This window comes from Dromiciops gliroides, chromosome 1 (assembly GCF_019393635.1).
Source record: "Dromiciops gliroides isolate mDroGli1 chromosome 1, mDroGli1.pri, whole genome shotgun sequence".
Classification (NCBI taxonomy): Eukaryota; Metazoa; Chordata; class Mammalia; order Microbiotheria; family Microbiotheriidae; genus Dromiciops; species Dromiciops gliroides.
The window spans coordinates 504,592,482-504,611,180 of record NC_057861.1 but is presented as its reverse complement, the minus strand read 5'-3'; the positions used below and the strand labels follow the sequence as shown (position 1 = coordinate 504,611,180).

General features: G+C 47.3%; 1 protein-coding gene across 1 annotated transcript in view; it reads right to left on the bottom strand.

Moving 5' to 3' along the window:
• Window positions 1–18,699, bottom strand: part of MYO15A (myosin XVA) — a 143,790-nt gene that overhangs the window by 40,196 nt on the left and 84,895 nt on the right. The window contains 16 exon segments of the mRNA XM_043997758.1: window positions 3,263–3,337; window positions 3,814–3,925; window positions 4,734–4,875; window positions 6,825–6,943; window positions 7,365–7,480; window positions 8,645–8,720; window positions 9,152–9,211; window positions 10,236–10,351; window positions 10,636–10,687; window positions 10,733–10,766; window positions 11,560–11,658; window positions 12,362–12,488; window positions 12,834–13,050; window positions 13,452–13,574; window positions 16,326–16,393; window positions 17,190–17,298. Of these exon segments, the coding sequence (XP_043853693.1) occupies window positions 3,263–3,337; window positions 3,814–3,925; window positions 4,734–4,875; window positions 6,825–6,943; window positions 7,365–7,480; window positions 8,645–8,720; window positions 9,152–9,211; window positions 10,236–10,351; window positions 10,636–10,687; window positions 10,733–10,766; window positions 11,560–11,658; window positions 12,362–12,488; window positions 12,834–13,050; window positions 13,452–13,574; window positions 16,326–16,393; window positions 17,190–17,298 (1,645 nt within the window).

Genomic DNA, 18,699 nt, shown 5'->3' with positions numbered 1-18,699 from the left:
GTGAGCGCCCATCCCTCCAGCACCTTACCCCACCATTTATTTCCACTGTGCTGTTCCCTGTTCTGTTAACAAACTGCCCTTTATATTAAATCTGTGCCCTCCCCTGGAAATAAATCAGGTTGCATTCATAGTGTATTTACTTATATGTGTACATATCCACTCCTAATAGGATGCAAGTTCTTTGACGTCAGGGATTCTATTCCCCTTCCCACACCCTGTGGTCCAAACTTTTCCTAACACACAACAGTTTGTCTTCCAACTCTGTGACTTTGCACAACTGTCCCTCCTTCCTGGAATATACTCCCTCTCTCTACGCTCCTGCCTCATTTTCCTCAAGACTCAGCTTAAGCACTGCCTTCCTGGCTGTGCAGCTCCTAGTGCCTCCCCTCCCCAAACTACCTTGTATTTATGGATGCCAACAAAAGAGGTAAATGAATGTTGCTAGTGCTGACTATTTTTTTAAAAAAAGAATCAAAGAAAGGCTTGTGGCCTTTTGGTAGATCCTTCCTGAAAGAGTGAAGGGACCTAGAAGATAATCTTGAGATAGAAAGGGGTTGTAATGTGCCCTAGCAGAGTGAATACTCACACTGTGATGAGATCACAGAGCCATCTACAAAGACAAACAGTTCTGAATCTGCTGGCATTTGGGAGGTGGATCAATCAACCATCTATTCCCTGACAGTGTTGTGCGCTCTCTCTCTCTCTCTCTCTCTCTCTCTCTCTCTCTCTCTCTCTCTCTCTCTCTCACACACACACACACACACACACACACACACACACACACACATAAAAATATACACTTAGAGAGACAGACTTGAAGAGCAATGGACATACCTAGAGATACATAATGTTTGTTTTTCTTTTTTTTTCTTTTCTTTTCTTTTTTTTGGGGGGGGGCAGGACCTGTGATTTAATTGGATTTAGGGAACTCCTCAGCAGGAACTTCTACGGATGCAATGCAACACCTGCTCAGCAACTTATAATCTCATTCTCTTTGTTTCTTTCTCCCCCTCACCCCCGTGTGTCTCTGTCTCTTCCCATGTATCTGTTTCTCACCATGTGTCCCTGTTTTTGTCCATCTGTCTGTCTATCTCTCCTCATGAATCTTTGTCTCTGTCTCTCTCCCCATATGTCTCTACGTAGACAGACAGACAAACAGAGATGGATAGATAGAGAGATAGATAGATAGAGAGATAGATAGATAGATAGATAGATAGATAGATAGATAGATAGATAGATAGATAGATAGATGATAGATAGACAGATAGATATAGAAAGACTATTTCAGGCTATTTTCCCTTCTCCCTGCCTTTCCCTAACCCTCCCCTCCCCCACCCCTACACACATGCATATGTGTGCTTGTGCACACATGTGTGTAGAGTGCATGTATGTGTGTGTGTGTGTAGGTAAGATGGGCTCAGAAATTTTGACCTTTTCCATTATTGACCTGTTCTTCTCTACCTCCTTCCCAGTGCTCCCAGAGACCCACTCTATGGGTATCAGACTAAAGTTTAGATACCCAATTGACTTTAAACCTAAAACAGCCCAGAACTCTCAAAATTAAGAGGTCCAGCAGCCTCCGCTTTCCCTAGGAGCAGGAATTACAGGCTTTGGCCACTATGTTTACCAAGTAAACAACTTATAGTCTTAAAGAAATGCCATGGGGAGGGGCAGCTAGGTGGCAAAGTGTATAAAGCACTGGCCCTGGATTCAGGAGGACCTGAGTTCAGATCCGGCCTCAGACACTTGACACCTACTAGCTGTGTGATCCTGGGCAAGTCACTTAACCCTCATTGCCCCGCAAAAAACAAAATAAAAACAAAAAACAAACAAAAAGAAATGTCTAGGGGTGGCTAGGTGGCATAGTAGAGAGAGCCCTCGTCCTGAGTCAGGAGGACCTTGAGTTCAAATAATGCCTTAGACACTTAACACTTACTAACTGTGTGACCCAAGTCAAGTCACTTAACCCCTGATTACCTAAAAAAAAAAAAAAAAAAGAGGTGCCTAGAGAGCTGGCTGAGAGATGAGATGATTTGCCCAGAATCACATAGTCAGGATACATCAGAGTTAGAATTTAGTTTGGGTTGGTTTTTTTGGTTTTTTTGTTTTTTGGTTTTTTGGTGAGGCAGTTCGGATTAAGTGATTTGCCCAGGGTCACATAGCTACTGAGGCCGGATTTGAACTCAGGTCCTCCTGACCCCAGTGCCAGCGCTCTATCTACTGTGACACCCAGCGGTCCCCCAGAGGTAGAATTTGAACCCAGATCTTCCTGACCTAGATGCTGCTTTCTATGACACACTGTGCCTATGACACATATAAACTTAGAGACATACATATACAGACACATTTAAACACTCTGAGATGAATACATAGGGATGGGCACATATGTGTAGAGAGAGTCATGGGAAGACAGATACTCAGAGATACAAAAACACATGTAAGAAACTATACACAGAGACACAGAGAGTAAGAAACCAAAGGAGCACACATGCCTTTATCCAGGTTCTGGGGTGTGGCAAGAACTGGCCCCACCTTGTGGCTTAGCCCAACTTGTCCTTTAATGGGACCATGTTGAGGCTGAAGCTAATATGGCACCAGCCACAAATGAAGGATTCTGAGGGCTGGGAACTTTAGAAACAGGTTCAATTTCAGTTCTTTTATTTCCTCTGTGACCTTCAGCAAGTCACTTGGCTCCTCTAGGCCCCAGTTTCTTCTTTTGAATGAAGAAGTTGGATTAAATGACCTTAAAAGCCTCTTTCAGTTCTAAATCCTGTGGTTCTGCATGGCAGGATTCTTTGGATTCCTACACTGCACCTCTCAGTGCTGTCTGCCCTGGGCCAGCAGAAAGGGGACCTAAGTAAGCCAATCCCTCTGTGTGTGTGTGTGTCTGTATATATTTATGTATGTGTATATATATATATATATATATATATATATATATATATATATATATATATACACACACACATATGGAGAGAGAGAGAAAGAGAGAGACACAGACACAGACAGAGAAAACTGACCCTGGAGTCAGGAGGAACTAAGTTAAAATCTGGCCTCAGACACTTACTAGCTGTGTGACCATGGGTAAGTCACTTAACCTTGTTTGCCTTGGTTACCTCATCTGGAAAATGAACTGGACAAGGAAGTGGCAAACCACTCCAGTATCTTTGCCAAAAAAACCCTAAATGGGGTCATGAAGATAATCTACTACGCAATGAATCCATAATACTATGTGTAGACTTTTTTTTTTCCTAGTACCTACCAAAGTCCTGGGTGCCCCTCTTCAGCTCCTCCAGGTAGATGACCTTCTTCCTGACTACGTAGCCATAATTGTAGCCTGGGAGGCATAGGTAGGAAAGATGGGAGGCAGAGAGGTTTAATCAACTCATGACCCTTAAGTCTTCCCATCCACCCATTACTCCCAGTAAGTCATGGCCTAGGGGCTGGTAGAATTATGACTTTTTGCTACTGAGCAAAGCTTAAACGTTGTAATAGCCAGGAAAAAAAATAGGATCTGGTTGTGGGAAGTTGGGATGGAATCAATAAACATTGTTGAATGAAGATAATCATATAATAAATCACATGCCATCTATTCTTGGCCAGGGGTGGGGGTGGGGGTGGGGAAATTAAGAAGTCAAGAAGCTTAGGGCTGTCATGCATGCAGGGATCTGTGGGCATGTGAAGGTGTGGGACAAGGAAGAGCAGTGTCTTGTGCTAATCACTGGTCTACTATCCACTAACTAGCTCCTGGAATTACTGCTCTTTCTTGGTGCTGAGTTAGGGTTCAGTTGGGGCCCCCCATCAGGCACTGACCCCTCTCAGGCCACTCTGAAGACTGTAGATGGATGATGTCACCCTTGTGGAAGCTCAGGAGATTCGGGTCATCCGGCAGGTAGTTTCTCACAGCAACCACATAATCAGAATCCTAAAGCCCAGGGGAGTTTGGGGACATTGGGATCCAATGGACAAAAGTCTGCCATTTTTACCCAGAATGCTTCTATACTCACGCACTACAGCCTAGCTTCTTCCGCAGTCCTCTCACCCTTAGGGAACATATACCTTTATTCTTTTTTATTCTGATCTGTGAATTCCTTGGGATAGGAAACTTTTGCTGGGAAACTCCCCTCACCAATATAGATGGCAAATCCTCTGTGATTTATAGTCAAAGAATAGCCTAGAGGCACCGAGAGCAACTTGTTCATAGTCACAGAACTAATGTCAGAAGCACGGCTTGAACCTGGTCTTCCTGGTTTCTGTCTTACCCCCATGCTGCCTCTGACCCAGACTCGTATGTGCACATGCACATGTATGTGCACATATATATGTATATATACATATATGTGATATATATAGGTAGTTACACACGCATGTATAAGTGTATCTTAACAAATACTCCTGTGCCCTAGTTCTTCCCCCACACATGGGTATCCTCCAAACACCCAGACTTAAACATACACATAGGAATACACAGGCATCCCACATCTCAACATAAACGAAATCAATCTTCACTGCCACCTCCCCTCCATCCCCTACACTCTATGTATATTCATACAACAATTGCTGTTTGTCTAAACACACACATACAGTCAGAAACACATACGCATACATTAATCCCAATCGCAAGAACTGCTCAGATATTTATGTGGTTATGAAGGATGAAGAGAACAATGACCCTTGTCCTAGGGACATTGCCTTTCCCTCTATACTCTGTTCCTTACTCCCTGGTCTCTTACCTTTTTCAGCTCCAGAATAAAGTCGTCCACCATGTTCTTCACCTGAGGAGCTCTTGCTGAGAAGAGAATGAGTTTCTCACTGGCCAGGTTGAATTCCAGCATGTTTATGGAAGGGATGGTCACAAAGAGGATGTCTGTATAGCTAGAAGGGAGAGGGGCAGGGCCAGGTGAGGTTCATGTGAGGAACTCCTGTGCCCAGGTCCTTCCTAAATGGGGGGAGGGCTGTGAATTGACAACTGATGATAAACTAAGATTCTCATTCATTTAGACATATCTGCAGATTACATAAATTTGGAGCAAAGACGTCCCTCCTCTCAGTCTCATCCCCTAACCTCTCTCATGTCTCCTGATACAATAAGAGATGACTTCTCTATGACTTCCTCCAAAAAGTCTAAAGACATCTTCCTTCTTCCCTGTATCTGGCTATAGTCTCAATGGAAGGTAAAAGGTTGGAAAGTGGGATAAACCACATAAAGGAGAAGGGAGATGGGGAGGGCTGTTTTGTGCCAGTCACAGGCTGGAATTGGCATCATTAAGGGTGTAATTCCAAATCATGTGTCCAACATTGGCATATGACCAATGGAGAGATCCCTGAGACAAGGGTAGGAAAGGAAGAAAAGACTGCCCCTGGCTTTTTCCTCATGGGAAGATGGTGGCAGTATAATCAGGAAATAACCTCTTTAATACTGTTTAATATAGGAGAGACCTGTTTTGTTTGATGATATCCAAATGTTCCAAAGAAATAATGACCTGGTCCCTTTATGAAAAAATAAGTGGCAAAATGGTCCAAAAATGAACCAGTGGTGACAGTATGGATCACCAGAGGTATTGCCTTTTAAAAGGGCCCTTCAAGGGGCAGCTAGGTGGCACAGTGGATAAAGCACAGGCCCTGGATTCAGGAGGACCTGAGTTCAAATCTGACCTCAGACACTTGACACTCACTAGCTGTGTGACCCCTAGGCAAGTCACTTAACCCTTATTGCCCTGCCAAAAAAACATACACACACAAAAACCCCCAAAAAATAAAAATAAAAAGGCCCTTCAGAAAAGAGAGCACACCAAGGCTAGAAACTCCTAAAAACCTAACAGAGTACTCAGAAGTGCCAATGAAGTCATTTACACCTGAACTCCAAATAGCAACTGAGTATACAGGCTCCCAGAAAGGAGCCAGAAGCTTGAAAAGTTGCCTTGGACAGCCCCAGATATGGTGGGAAATAGAAACAGAACAGCATTCAGAGAAACATGTAACATGTAACAGTTAAGTGAAGTATAAACTGTAGTTTGTACTTAGAGGATCTTGGTTCATTTAATCATTACCCTTACTGGGCTGTTGCATGATTTGAAAGTTAAAAGTCAAAGTAACCCATTTACAACTTAAAAAATACTATTTAAATTTAAAATTTAATTTTAAAAATTTAACAAAATTAAAATTTAAAAAAAAAAAGAAGGCCACAGTTCATTATCTAAGGGAAAGCTACAAGGAAATGAAAGAAAATGAAAAGCTCTAACCCTCTAACTCAAATTGCATGTTTATTTTTAATATAATATAAAGAATCTATCTGTACAACTATTATGCAAACCCTGGTTTCTCTTTACAAGATCTGATTCATTGGATTACTTATTCTTCTGAACAAAGGGCAGGGTGATATGAGTTGAGGAGCTTTATAGCAGACCTAAACTGACCTGGTTTGAGATCCCTGCTTTACCAGACTTTCCCAGAAATCTCACACCCTTTTCGGATAATAATAAGCATTTGGATAGCACCTTTAAGCTTTGCAAAGCACTTTACCAATATTGACTCATTTTTGTCCCCTGGGAGACAGGTGCTATTATTATCCCCATTTTCCAGATGAAGAAACTGAAGCAGACAGGCATTAAGTGATTTGTCCAGGGTCACCTAACTAGTAACTAAGTATCTAGGGCTAAATTTAAATTCAGGTCCTTCCTGTCACCAGGTCCAGCACTTTATCCACCATGGCACCCAGCTGTGATGGAAAAGGGCACCTCTTCTTCCAACTCAGAGAGGCCAGCCCTCCACCCAACGCTTGTCCTTACTAACACACATTGGCTTCCACCCCGAGTGCCTGTTACCTGTAACTCCGCAAGACCCGAAACTGTTCTCCTGATGACCAGCTGCCCTTTACCAAGCGAAGGAGCTTGATGCCCACATGAGACACAGCCAGGATCTGCACACCTGTGCCCACGCTGCCCTGCAGGGGAACAATAGTATGTGGATTCAAGAGTCCAGGGTAGCATGGACAGCAGGGACGAGTGTGGACAGCAGAAGAGGGAACCGAGAAAACAAGGGAAAAGGAGGGGAGGAACACATCTCAGCTGGTTGGTAGTGCCAGCGACCCTTCTTCCCCTGCCCTGGCCCTTCTCCATTCTCTTCCTAGGAAGCAAGAGAAGACTGGACCCAGGGGTAGCTTATTCAGCATCCTCTTCTCTTAGGGGAACAGGCCTGACTGGCCCTCTGAGAAGAGACGGCTCCACACCCTCCACCTTTTGGCAATGAAGGGGAAAGCCCTCAGCCAGGATTCCCCGAGAGATGCTCAGGGCCTTCCCCGCTTCTGTGCACGGGGCCCAGCTCATGCTAGCGGGAGCAGGAAGATGGAGAAGGACCTTACTTACCGTGGCTGGGAAGAGGCGGGAGAAATAGACTTCCCAGCCCGCTCGAGCTTCACTGACCACTGCTCTCTTGATACTCTCATTCACCACCGGATGTAGCGAATCCAACTTGTTCTGGACTAAGAGAAGGAGAGCCCCAAGCATCATTTTCCCTTCCTCCTTCTCGTTCTCCTTCCCTTCTTTCCTAAGAGACAAACTTATAGAAACTGAGGCCCAGAAAAAGGCAGTGATCTCTCCAGACTGGTTACTTGCAGACCTGGCACTAGAACCCAGTCTCTTGACTCTCCAGATTAGGGCTGCTTCCACTGATTATTATTTGGATGCTTCTCCCATGAGACCATGATAATCCTCTTGGAGCTTTTTTTCTAGGGGACTGATTCCCAGGGCTTTCTTTACTTGACCTCTAGGGCCTGGACGAGTCACATGAACTCGGGGCTCCAGGGTAGTCCTGAGTGTAATGCATCTAAGACATAGTGATTTAAGAAAAAGGAAGATATATATGGGGGCCCTTTAAAACTGAGATAATTTTGCATGACTACACATGTATAACTTATATTGAATTGTTTGAGTTCTTAAGGGGGGGTGGGGAGGGAGGGAGGAAGAGAATTTGGGACACAAAGTTTTAAAAATCAATGTTGGGGGGGCAGCTAGGTGGCGCAGTGGATAAAACACCAGCCCTGGATTCAGGAGTACCTGAGTTCAAATCTGGCCTCAGACACTTGACACTTACTAGCTGTGTGACCCTGGGCAAGTCACTTAACCCCCATTGCCCCGCAAAAAAAAAAATCAATGTTGGGGCAGCTAGGTGGTGCAGTGGGATAAAGCATTAGCCCTGGATTCAGGAGGACCTGAGTTAAAATCCGGCCTCAGACACTTGACACTTACTAGCTATGTGACCCTGGGCAAGTCACTTAACCCTCATTGTCCCACAAAAAACCCCCCAAAACCCAAACAAACAAAAAAATCGATGTTAAAATTTGTTTTTATATGTAATTTGGGAAAAATAAAATTCTAAATAAATAAAAAATTAAAACTGAGATAAGAGAGAATGGAATTGTGTTTGGCTATGACTACAACATCCCAGCCCCAGGAGGGACACTGAACCTCAGTGAAAAGCAAAGGGGATGGTCTCAAGGAAATTTGTCTGCACTTTGGGTTAGAAGCCACCTGACAGCTAGCCAACTCTAGGCTAAGCTCTCAGGAGCAAGTGGAAGGGGTGTCAGTTCCCAGGCCTTCAATGCTCTGATCTGCTCACCCCCAAGCCTACCCCATCCCCCTACTACCAAAGATGGATTTCATCTTCATCCTCTCTTCTTTAGAGATTCTGATGCAGGCTTCAGAGAAAGTGTCATGGAGGATCTGAGGGGAGAGGGTCAAGGCTTATTTAGGTTCCTGATGGCGCCAGGGTAGGATTCCCAGCACTGCCATCACCCCACCGCCCAGACAGAGAGAGATCTGGCAGTGCCAGGCAGGGGGTGTGCTGTGGTGAGTCTGGTTTCTGAATTTGTCAAGTCATTCAAGAAACATTTAATAAGCCTGTAGTTTGCAGTTCTATGAAGGGGACAATGAGAGCACTAGAAAGGCTCCTTACAGGAAGGGAATCCTGAGATAGGTCTCGGAGGTACCTATCCAGCATCCTCTTCTCTTAGGGGAAAAGGCCTGCCCGGCCAGCTGAGAAGAGACCAGCCCCACACCCTCCACCCTTTGGGAATGAAGGGCAAAGCCTTCTGCCAGGATTCCCTCAGAGATCTTCCCTCTGCTATGGGGGCTGTCAGGAGCTGGGGTCTCACCTGTCTGAACAGGAGGTCCAGGAGGACTGGGTGATTGTAGCTGTCCTTGGGGTAAAAGACCTGTGGAAGGAGAGGTTCACAGGAAGGTACTGGGGCTGCTCCCCCACACACTCACTCCACCTTATCTCCTGTCCCACTACCTTACTCCTCCCAGCCCTTCTTCTTCTTCTTTTTTTGCAAGGCAATGAGGGTTAAGTGACTTGCCCAGGGTCACACAGCTAGTAAATGTCAAGTATCTGAGATCAGATTTGAACTCAGGTCCTCCTGAATCCAGGACCAGTGCTTTATCCACTGTGCCACTGAGCTGCCCCTAGACCTAAGTTCTATATGCACTCATAGCAGCTAGCTCCCTCCTCACCACCTGAGTGTGTGTCCACAGGGACTCTCCCCTCTGTCCCCTTTGGCCTGTTTTCTTCTAAGGCAAACAAAGTCCAGGGTCCCATAAAGTAAGAGTGGGATTGTGTGTGTGTGTGTGTGTGTGTGTGTATGAATGAAAAAGGAAAAGGAAAGAGAAGAAAATAAGGTATAAGAGAGAAGGGGAGGGGGGCAGCTAGGTGGTGCAGTGGATAGAGCACTGGCCTGGATTTAGGAGGACCTGAGTTCAAATCTGGCCTCAGATACTTGATACTTACTAGCTGTGTGACCCTGGGCAAGTCACTTAACCCTCATTGCCTTGCAAAAGAGAGAGAGAGAGAGAGAGAGAGAGAGAGAGAGAGAAGGGGAAAAGGAAAGAACTAAGAAAGGGGGAGTTCTCCAGAAAAATAAGCTCTTTTATTTAATAAATATTTGACTGTACCCTTGTACTATAGGAAGCAGCTCATGCCTGGCATTTATAAAGCATTGTTTCTTTCAAAAACATTTCCTGATTTATCATTTTCTTTCCTCTGGAAACCCCTTTTTCTCTTTTACAGTTAGGGAAAGAAGGGAAGTAAATGGCCCAGGGTCACACTAGTGGTGGATGCAGGACTTAAAGCTACCTCTTCCTAGATAGACCTGGGGCAATTTCTGAGACTCTGTCCCCTGGTTTTAGAAAAAGAAACTCCCTCCCCCAGACAGTCCCTGAGCATACATAAAGACCGGGCACCTCTTTTCGGAGATATATCTTCCAGGGCACTCCCTGGTAGCTATAGAAGGTCTCGTTGCTCTGCCGATGGAGCTGTGTTTGGATGGGATCCTCCTCCGGAATAAGTGTCCGTGAGACTGGTATGTGGAAGGGTGAGATAGGTGAGGTTGAGGAAGAAGGATTAGGAACCTTGGGTAGCTCAGTCCTGTCAACCCCTGTACCTACAATACCCCGGGCTTGACTGCAACCCCAGCTTATATCCATAACTGGCAAAATGAAGGGAGGAGCATTATGGGTCCTGCCTAAGGGAGGCCGGGAGAGATGAAGGGTTCTCATCCTGCCCCCATCTCAACGGATTTCTAGGGGTTCAGTCTTGCCCTTTTGTGTCTCCCACCCTGTTCACTTCCCATCTCCCCCTTACCTGAGGGAGGGCTTAGGGTTGGCCTGGAGGCTGAAGTTAGAGGTTTGGCCAGCTGGGGTTAGACCTTGGGACCTAGTGCTGGTCACCGGGCATTCACCAAGGCCACTGTCTGTCTAGGACCTGGACCTTCCCTAACCCAGGGTAGAAAATCAGAGAAAGTATCAAGTGTGAGTGGATTTGGGTGGTGGGTGGAGCAGCAGAAGAAGGGGAGAGGGGGCTGGTTGTTTAGCAGGGCCGGTTCAGGAAGCCAATTCCTGGTTATAGGATTCAAGCAAAGGCTTTTTTTTTTTTTAAACAGGGCAATGAGGGCTTAAGTCACTTGCCAGGATCACGCAGCTAGTAAGTGTCAGGTGTCTGAGGTCAGATTTGAACTCGGGTCCTCCTGAAACCAGGGCCAGTGATTAATCCACTGTGCCACCTAGCCTGCACCAAAGGCTTTTTAACATGGGGCCAAGGGATTTCTCCAGGGCTCCAGTCATTCCTTTATTCATTTTCCAAATATTGAGCTCTCCCATATTCTATGTCCTCACGTTCTGTGTGTGTGTGTGTGTGTGTTTACATGCATTGTAGACTGCTTTCCATTTTCCAAAGCATTTTCACATCCATTATTAAATTGAATTTCACAACAGTTCCATGAAGAAGACAGAGAAGAAATTGTTAATTGTCCCCATTTTACAGAAGAGGAAACTGAGGCCCAGTCACTTTACTCCACATGGCAAGCCAAGTGGAAAGCTTTTACAGTATTAACCTGCGTGCATGCGTGCGTGCATGCGTGTGTGTGTGTGTGTGTGTGTGTGTGTGTCTATTCCTGCTTTCACCATACCCAAGGAAATATGGAGGAGACCTAGACCTTGACGGATCCCCGCATTGGATAAGGAACATTACAGAGGAAGGTGCTGGGGGGACAACGGGATTGACCACTACCAGGTTGATGGGGGCGAGTGGGTCATTTGCTCCTTCAGGATCAGGAGGGCTTCTTCATGAGGATCCGATTTCTTCACAAACACCTTCCCACTTTCCTTCCTAGGCAGATGGAGGGTGGGGAAAGTTAAGGCATAGCTGCCCAAGGGAAGGAGCCTCTGGATGCATAGGGATAAGCCGAGAGTCCTTCCATCACTGGACAGCCTGGATGTGGGGACGATGGAGGGAGATGATGCTTAGCACAGTATCTGGCAAATTGTAGATGCTTAATAGATGCTTGTTGCCTTGACTTGATGTGACAATGTCCACTGAGGGAGAAGGAGGAGACCATGCTCTACCAGGCCTTTCCAGAGATTTGGGATGAGGAGCTGGAGCTCTCAGACACCAACCCTGCATCCTGGCTTTGAGGAAAGTCACCCATGTTCTGGACCTAGTTTTCTCCTCTCCCCTCACTCCTTAAATTGTTATGACTAAAATTGACTTAATGTATCTTTTTTTTATAGTGAGGCCAATTGGGGTTAAGTGACTTGCCCCAGGGTCACACAGCTAGAAGTGTTAAGTGTCTCAGGCCAAATTTGAACTCAGGTCCTCCTGAATCCAGGCTGGTGCTCTATCCACTGCACCACCTAGCTGCCCCTTAATGTATCTTAAAAGAGGGTCCTGGGGAGGACTCTGCTTAGGCCAGAAGAATGAACAACAAATAATGCAATCTGAGGTGATGTTTCTGAGCAGGTGGCCACCTACTTTGCCTATGGGTAAGGGTGGTTTTAGAATAAGGGGGACGGGAAACAAGGCCCCCTCTAACCTGAGACCATCTGGAGCTCTGGGTGGCTGCTGGCACTGGCGAATGATAGTCTTGATCTGTTGGGTGGGCTGAGGGAAATGTTCCGAGTTGAGGATGGAGTGACGTACAAGCTCTGGAGAGGGTGAGACTGGAGAGGCATATTTCGGGTGATGAAGGTGTCACACAGACTGTAACTATTTTTACCTCCCAGGGACCCTCTGAAGAAAGGGAAAAATCTCTCCCAAAAGCTAAGGCAAAGGAGAGCCTGGAGGGGAGATTGGACTGAAGGAGGAAAGAGGGACACCCAGAATAAAGCATTCACAGGTTCTTTTTTTTTTCAGGGCAATGAGGGTTAAGTGACTTGCTCAGGGTCACATAGCTAGTAAGCGTCAAGTGTCTGAGGCCAAATTTGAACTCAGGTCCTCCTGAGTCCAGGGCCTGTGCTTTATCCACTGTGCCACCTAGCTGCCCCTTAATGAACTACACGGTTCTTAAGGAGGGTGTTGGGTCCCTGCCATCCGAATAGGGGTGGCCACTGGCTTAATACGAGGGATGGAGCCCCGAGGCTTTGAGGGAGAGCCAGATACTAAGGCCTTGGGCTGTAAACCAACTCCTCCAGGGTCTCCCAGCGCTGGGGCTGCATAGATCAGCACTGGCTTGGCAGGGGGACTTCTCTTGGCTTTTAGAGAGACATCTGGCCCTGTTGGCTTCTGCCAAAAAGGAAGAAAACCCTGGTGAGCTCTGGACCCGTCTCTGGCTCCCAACACAGCATCTCAGCTAGAGAAGTGCCCTTCCCCATAACCTTTCTGAGCCCTAGAGAGCAGTCCCTGAGCCCTCTGGAGTCATGGGGATGGTAAAGGCTGCCCCCATGTTCTAGACGAGCAAACACATCCCAGACCACATGGTCAGTAAGCCACCAAGCCAGAGCCAACAGCTTGGTTCCTCTCTGTTCCTCTGATAGCTTCCTCTCTCCTCCCTCCCCCCCAACATAATCTCTCCCTTCTATCACCTGTTATTTTTAGCTCCTGTCTCTCTAGTCACTGCATCTTCTGCAGGTGTAGAGTATGTTTGTGTCCCACCCCCCAGACCCCTCTCTCAGGGTCAGACTCACTTTGGGGGGCAGGGGCTGGGTGGAGGGTTCCAGGGGGACTGAGGAAGATCCAACAGAGGGGACTGTATCTGTCTGCTGCTGCTGCTGCTGCAGGGCCATCGCCTGAAGAGTCATCTCTCTCGCCTTTGTGGGGGAGAATAAAGGAGAAGGGGCGGGCTGGGGTAGGGAGAGGGAAGAATCCCCTTCCTCCCAGCAGCCTCCTTGCCTCGGCCTTCATTGTCCCTCTGATCCACCTTCGTTGCCCTCTTCTGTCAATCGAAGAAACAGGACCCCACTTAGAAGAGGAGACCAGACAGGATTACCTCCTTTGGGATTTTCTCCCCCTTCTCCTATTCAACCCTTCTTGGCCAACTCCTCACGGTTAGTGAGTTCGGCTCTGGGCCTGGCGGCTGCTTTCTTTTGCCTAAGCTTGCCAGAGACAGAGTTGTTTTGTTCTGTTCTGTTTTTAAGAATCCATTGTAGTAGATTTGACCAAGAGGAACCACTCAAAATTTCATCAGAGTGGATACTCCTTCCATCAGTGCAGATTGCAACCCCTCCATGCCTCGTTCTGTGCAATTCTTTGGCGGGTGTGTGTGGGGGGGGCAGGGCAATAGGGATTAAGTGACTTGCCCAGGGTCACACAGCTAGTAAGTGTCAAGTGTCTGAGGCTGGATTTGAACTCGGGTCCTCCTGAATCCAGGGCCCGTGCTTTATCCACTGCACCACCTAGCTGCCCCGCTGTGCAATTCATATTCATGTCCTTCCATAAAACCTTCAACAAAGGATTTACCCAGTGTGGTAGAGCCCTTCCTCTCAATGCTTTAATATTTCTTGATATCACTGGAATACCATCCAAACCTTTAATATGCAAGGCACTGAGCCAGGCCCTAAGGGTACAAAGACAGAAAGGAAACAGCCCCTGGGAGCTTTCCTGGGGAAATATAGACATAGATAAATGTAGAGCATTAATAACAGGGGGAAGAAATCAAGGAAGGCTTCACATAAGAGGGGGCATGAGAGCTGAGCCTTAAAAGAAGTGAGGAATTCTAAGCAGCCAAGCCTCATTGCAGGGAGTGAGGGCCACTGTGTACAGTGACAGAGACCAAAGATGGAAGTCAGGTTCTGGGAACAGCTGGTTTGTCCAGAACATAAGCCAAAGAAGGGAAGTGGGAAATCTTTGAAAGACTAAGTGGGAGCCAGATTGTGGCGGGCTTTAAATGCCAAGTTAAGGAGTTTATATTTTATCCTAAAGCTAAACTGGTCTTCTCTCTGTTCCTTATACATGGGACCCTATCTTTGGGCCTTTGTACTGCCCATCTGGGGCAGCTTGGCGGTGCAGTGGATAGGGCACTGGGCTTGGAATTAGGAAGACATCTTGAGTTCAAATCCTGCCTCAGACACTTGCTAGCTGTGTGACCCTGAGCAAGTCACTTAACCCCGTTTGCCTCAGTTTCCTCATCTGTAAAGTGAGCTGGAGAAATGGCAAACCACTCCAGTATCTTTGCCAAGAAAACCCCAAATGGGGTCACAAAGAGTCAGATGTGACTGAACAACAACAAATCTGCAAGTGGAGAGAAGGGAACAAATGGGAGGACTATTGTGGAGATAGGATCAAGATTTGGTTGTTGGTTGGATATGTAGCAGAAGGAGAGAGAAGAGTAGAAGATGACCCTGTCAGTGTAAATCTGAGGGATCTGAAGGATGGTGGCCCCCTCAGAGGGAATAAGGAAGTTTGGGGGAGGGAGGAATTTAAAGGAGATAGAATTCTGTTTTCGATATGTTGAGTTGCTTATGGAATGTACAGTTAGAAATGTACAATGGGGGGGCAGCTAGGTGGCGCAGTGGATAAAGCACGGGCCCTGGATTCAGGAGGACCTGAGTTCAAATTTGACCTCAGACACTTGACACTTACTAGCTGTGTGACCCTGGGCAAGTCACTTAACCCCCATTGCTCCGCAAAAAAAAAAAAAAAAAGAAAAAAAGAAATGTACAATGGGTCCTTGGTGATGTGGCACCGGAACTCAGGAGAGGGTTTGGGGCTGCATATATGGAATTGAGAGTGATCTCCGTGGAGATGATAACTGGACTAATGGAAGTTGGTGAGATCACCAAGAAAGAGAGTATAGAGAGAAGAGAAGAGAGCTCGGGGCTGGGCCTGGAGGAGCAAGTATGAGTAGTAGATCAAAGGAGACCATATTTTGTGAAGTGCTTAGCAAAGGTCCCTACAAAATGCTTGTTCTCTCCCCACATTTCCTCCTCATGAAACATTTAACATGCATGTGGGGGTGAGACAGGTAAAGATCCAGCAAAGGAAAATTAGGTGCAGTGAGGCAGTAGCAACGGAGACCCAGGGAGCAGCAGCATGTAAACCAGGAGGGAGAGAGCATCACAGAGAAGGGCTTGTTGATAGTGTTAAGAGCAGGCAGAGATCAAGAGGTTATCAGGAGGGGCAGCTAGGTGGCACAGTGAATAAAGCACCAACCCTCGATTCAGGAGGACCTGAGTTCAAATCCGAACTCAGACACTTGACACTTACTAGTTGTGTGACCCTGGGCAAGTCACTTAACCCCAATTGCCTCACCAAAAAAAAAAAAAAAAAGAGTTATGAGGACCAAGAAAAGGCCATGGGGCTTAGCAGGTAAGAAAAGATGGCCCCCATGAACCGGCCATATTTGCAAAGCTTCTCCCATTTTGCTAAGTGACCACCGGCTCCTATTCCCCTCCCCAGGGAAATAATCACCCGAACCCTTTGTAACTTTACAACGTTCCTTCCCCATCCCATCCCGTAGTATGTCGCTCTACCCGCAGACAAGTTCTACCACCAGTAAGGATGAAGGGGTTTCCCCACAGCCCCCAGGTGGGTAGTTCTGAGGTGGAGAGGTATGTACTCACCAGAAGCATGGCCTGCTTGTGGATGAAAGCCTGCTGCAGCGCCAACGTGGAGGGGTCCAAGCCTGGGACTGCAGAGTGCCAGGCTCAGCGAGGCACTCGGATCAGGGGGCTCAGGGGGGTAGGGAACAGCCGGGACGGCTGGAGGGAGTGGGTGCTGGTTGTCAGGTTACAAACAATGGGGTTCAGGGGGTGCCAGGAGCAAGGGGTCAGGGAAATGAGGCAGGGGGTTATCTGGGGCATAGGAGTCAGAATCAGCCAGATCGAGGGTTACTGAGAACAAGGAGTGGCCAGGAGTGAATTCCAGTGGGCAGCTGGGGCTACTTGAATTGATGGTGTTGAGGCAGAAGGAGGCCAGGATCAGGGATATGAGGGTCAAGTGTGCTGGGTCAAGGAGCATGGGAGGAGGGAGAGGTTGAAGAACTTCCTTCCATCAATCCCTCGGTCCCAATAGCCAACCTTCCTATTTCTGGGATTCTGTTATCAATTTCCCCCAACCCACCCCAGATTAGAGGGACTGAGTAATTGTGAAGGGAAAAGTGGAAGAAGAATAAAGGATGGAAAGGGGAAATGACACCAAGAGGAAGAAGGGAGGGAGGGAGGGAGGAGGAGGAGGAGTCATCCTGTATGGTGAGGAAGGGACCCCAGAGAGATTATACCCAGCCCCAGCACCTGCTCTAGGGTTCCACATCCCTGACCTCTCTGTCCAGATCCCTAGGGTTGGAGCGTTATAATGTTGAGCTTCAATAAGGGATCTGACCTCTACCCTGGTGTGGTCTGCTCTCAGAATTGTGGGAGAACTAAGGAAAGTCTGGGGCTGATTAGACTAGGGGGTGGGGAGGGGTGGAGTGAATAATTAGGAGGTACTACTGACCTGGTTCTTGGGGTATTCTGGGGGCTCCGCTGGCTCCTCATCCCTTTGGGATGACCTCCCCCCTTTCATCCTATAGGAGATAGCAGCAGGCTTCTCAACATCCTAGAAATGGGGGCAAAAGAGTGGCACCAGGCCCGAGGGTAGGGAGCAGGGGGTGAGGCCTTGACTCCCTTCCAGGATCCCAATAATCTTGTCTCATGGTAGAGAGTGACATCAGATGATGGCTGGTGCTGATGGGGGGTTCCAGGGCAATTCAGTAGCCCTGAAAGAGGGAGGTATTAACCACGTGGGGCTATCTCCTCCTGGAAAGGACTGAGCAGGACCAGCTACCTCTGCATGTCTCCACAGAGAGAGTTAGGGAATAGGGCACAATAGGGATGCCAAGGCTTAGCATGAAGCTTTCTGATTTTTTCTGGCGTGCTGGTATAAATTGTGAGTGTGGAGGAAATTGTCACGTGCCTCTGACCAGAGAAGATAATGAACATGGGGGAAAGGCCCACCCATCACTAAAGAGGACTCTGAGTAGAGGAGGGCTCTTGGGCATGGGAAGGGAGAAGAGTCTGAAATTGGGAGGGGATCAGTGGTGTTCTGAACTGTGTCCTCAGGGTGGATTTAGTGCAGAATAACAACCTGATGCCCCTTGGGGGTTGGGGGGCTGTAGGGTGGAGAATGGGAAAATGACTTACAGGGTGTGGGGGAGGGGACAGCTGGGACAGTTCGAATTGATGGTGTTGGGGTAGAGGGAAGCCAGGATCAGGAATATGAAGGTCAAGCATGCTAGGTCAAGGGGCATGGGAGGAGGGAGGGGTTGAAGAACTTCCTGCCATAAGTCCTTGACTTCAATCCCAATGGCCAACCTTCCTTCCTCCTTCCCTCCTATTTCTGTGGATCAGTTATGGATTTTTCCCTGTCCCCTGTCCCCTAGCTCTGTGTGTGTGTGTGTGTGTGTGTGTGTGTGTGTGTGTGTGTGTGTGTGAGAGAGAGAGAGAGAGAGAGAGAGAGAGAGAGAGAGAGAGAGAGAGGATTCCAGAGGCTATGTGTGTGATGGGGTGTCTATGTGTGATGATGTTTCCTTTGCTCACCACTCCCTTCCAATCATGGAGGTGTGAATCATGATCAAGTCCCTCTGCTCTTATTATATTCCTGGAAGGGATATGCCAAGCTACTCCCCTCTGAATCTACTCACCATCCCTGATTTTCCCTCCCTAGCTGCTACTTCCTTATGGGTATTCCTTGAGGGCTCTCACAGTCTCAACTTTTAGATCTGTATCTCCAGGACTTGATGCCAAGTCACAGGGCTTGGTATACAGTAAATGCTTAATAAATGCTTTCCCATTCGTTCACATGCATGTGATGGTGCTTGTATGGTACAGTGAATAGAGAGCTTGACTTGGAGTCAGGAAGACATGGGTTCAAATCCCACCTAGACCTTCTAGGCTGGGTCGGTGAACTGGATGATACACTTTCTTCAGTCTGTAAAATTGGCAAAATAGGGGTAATACG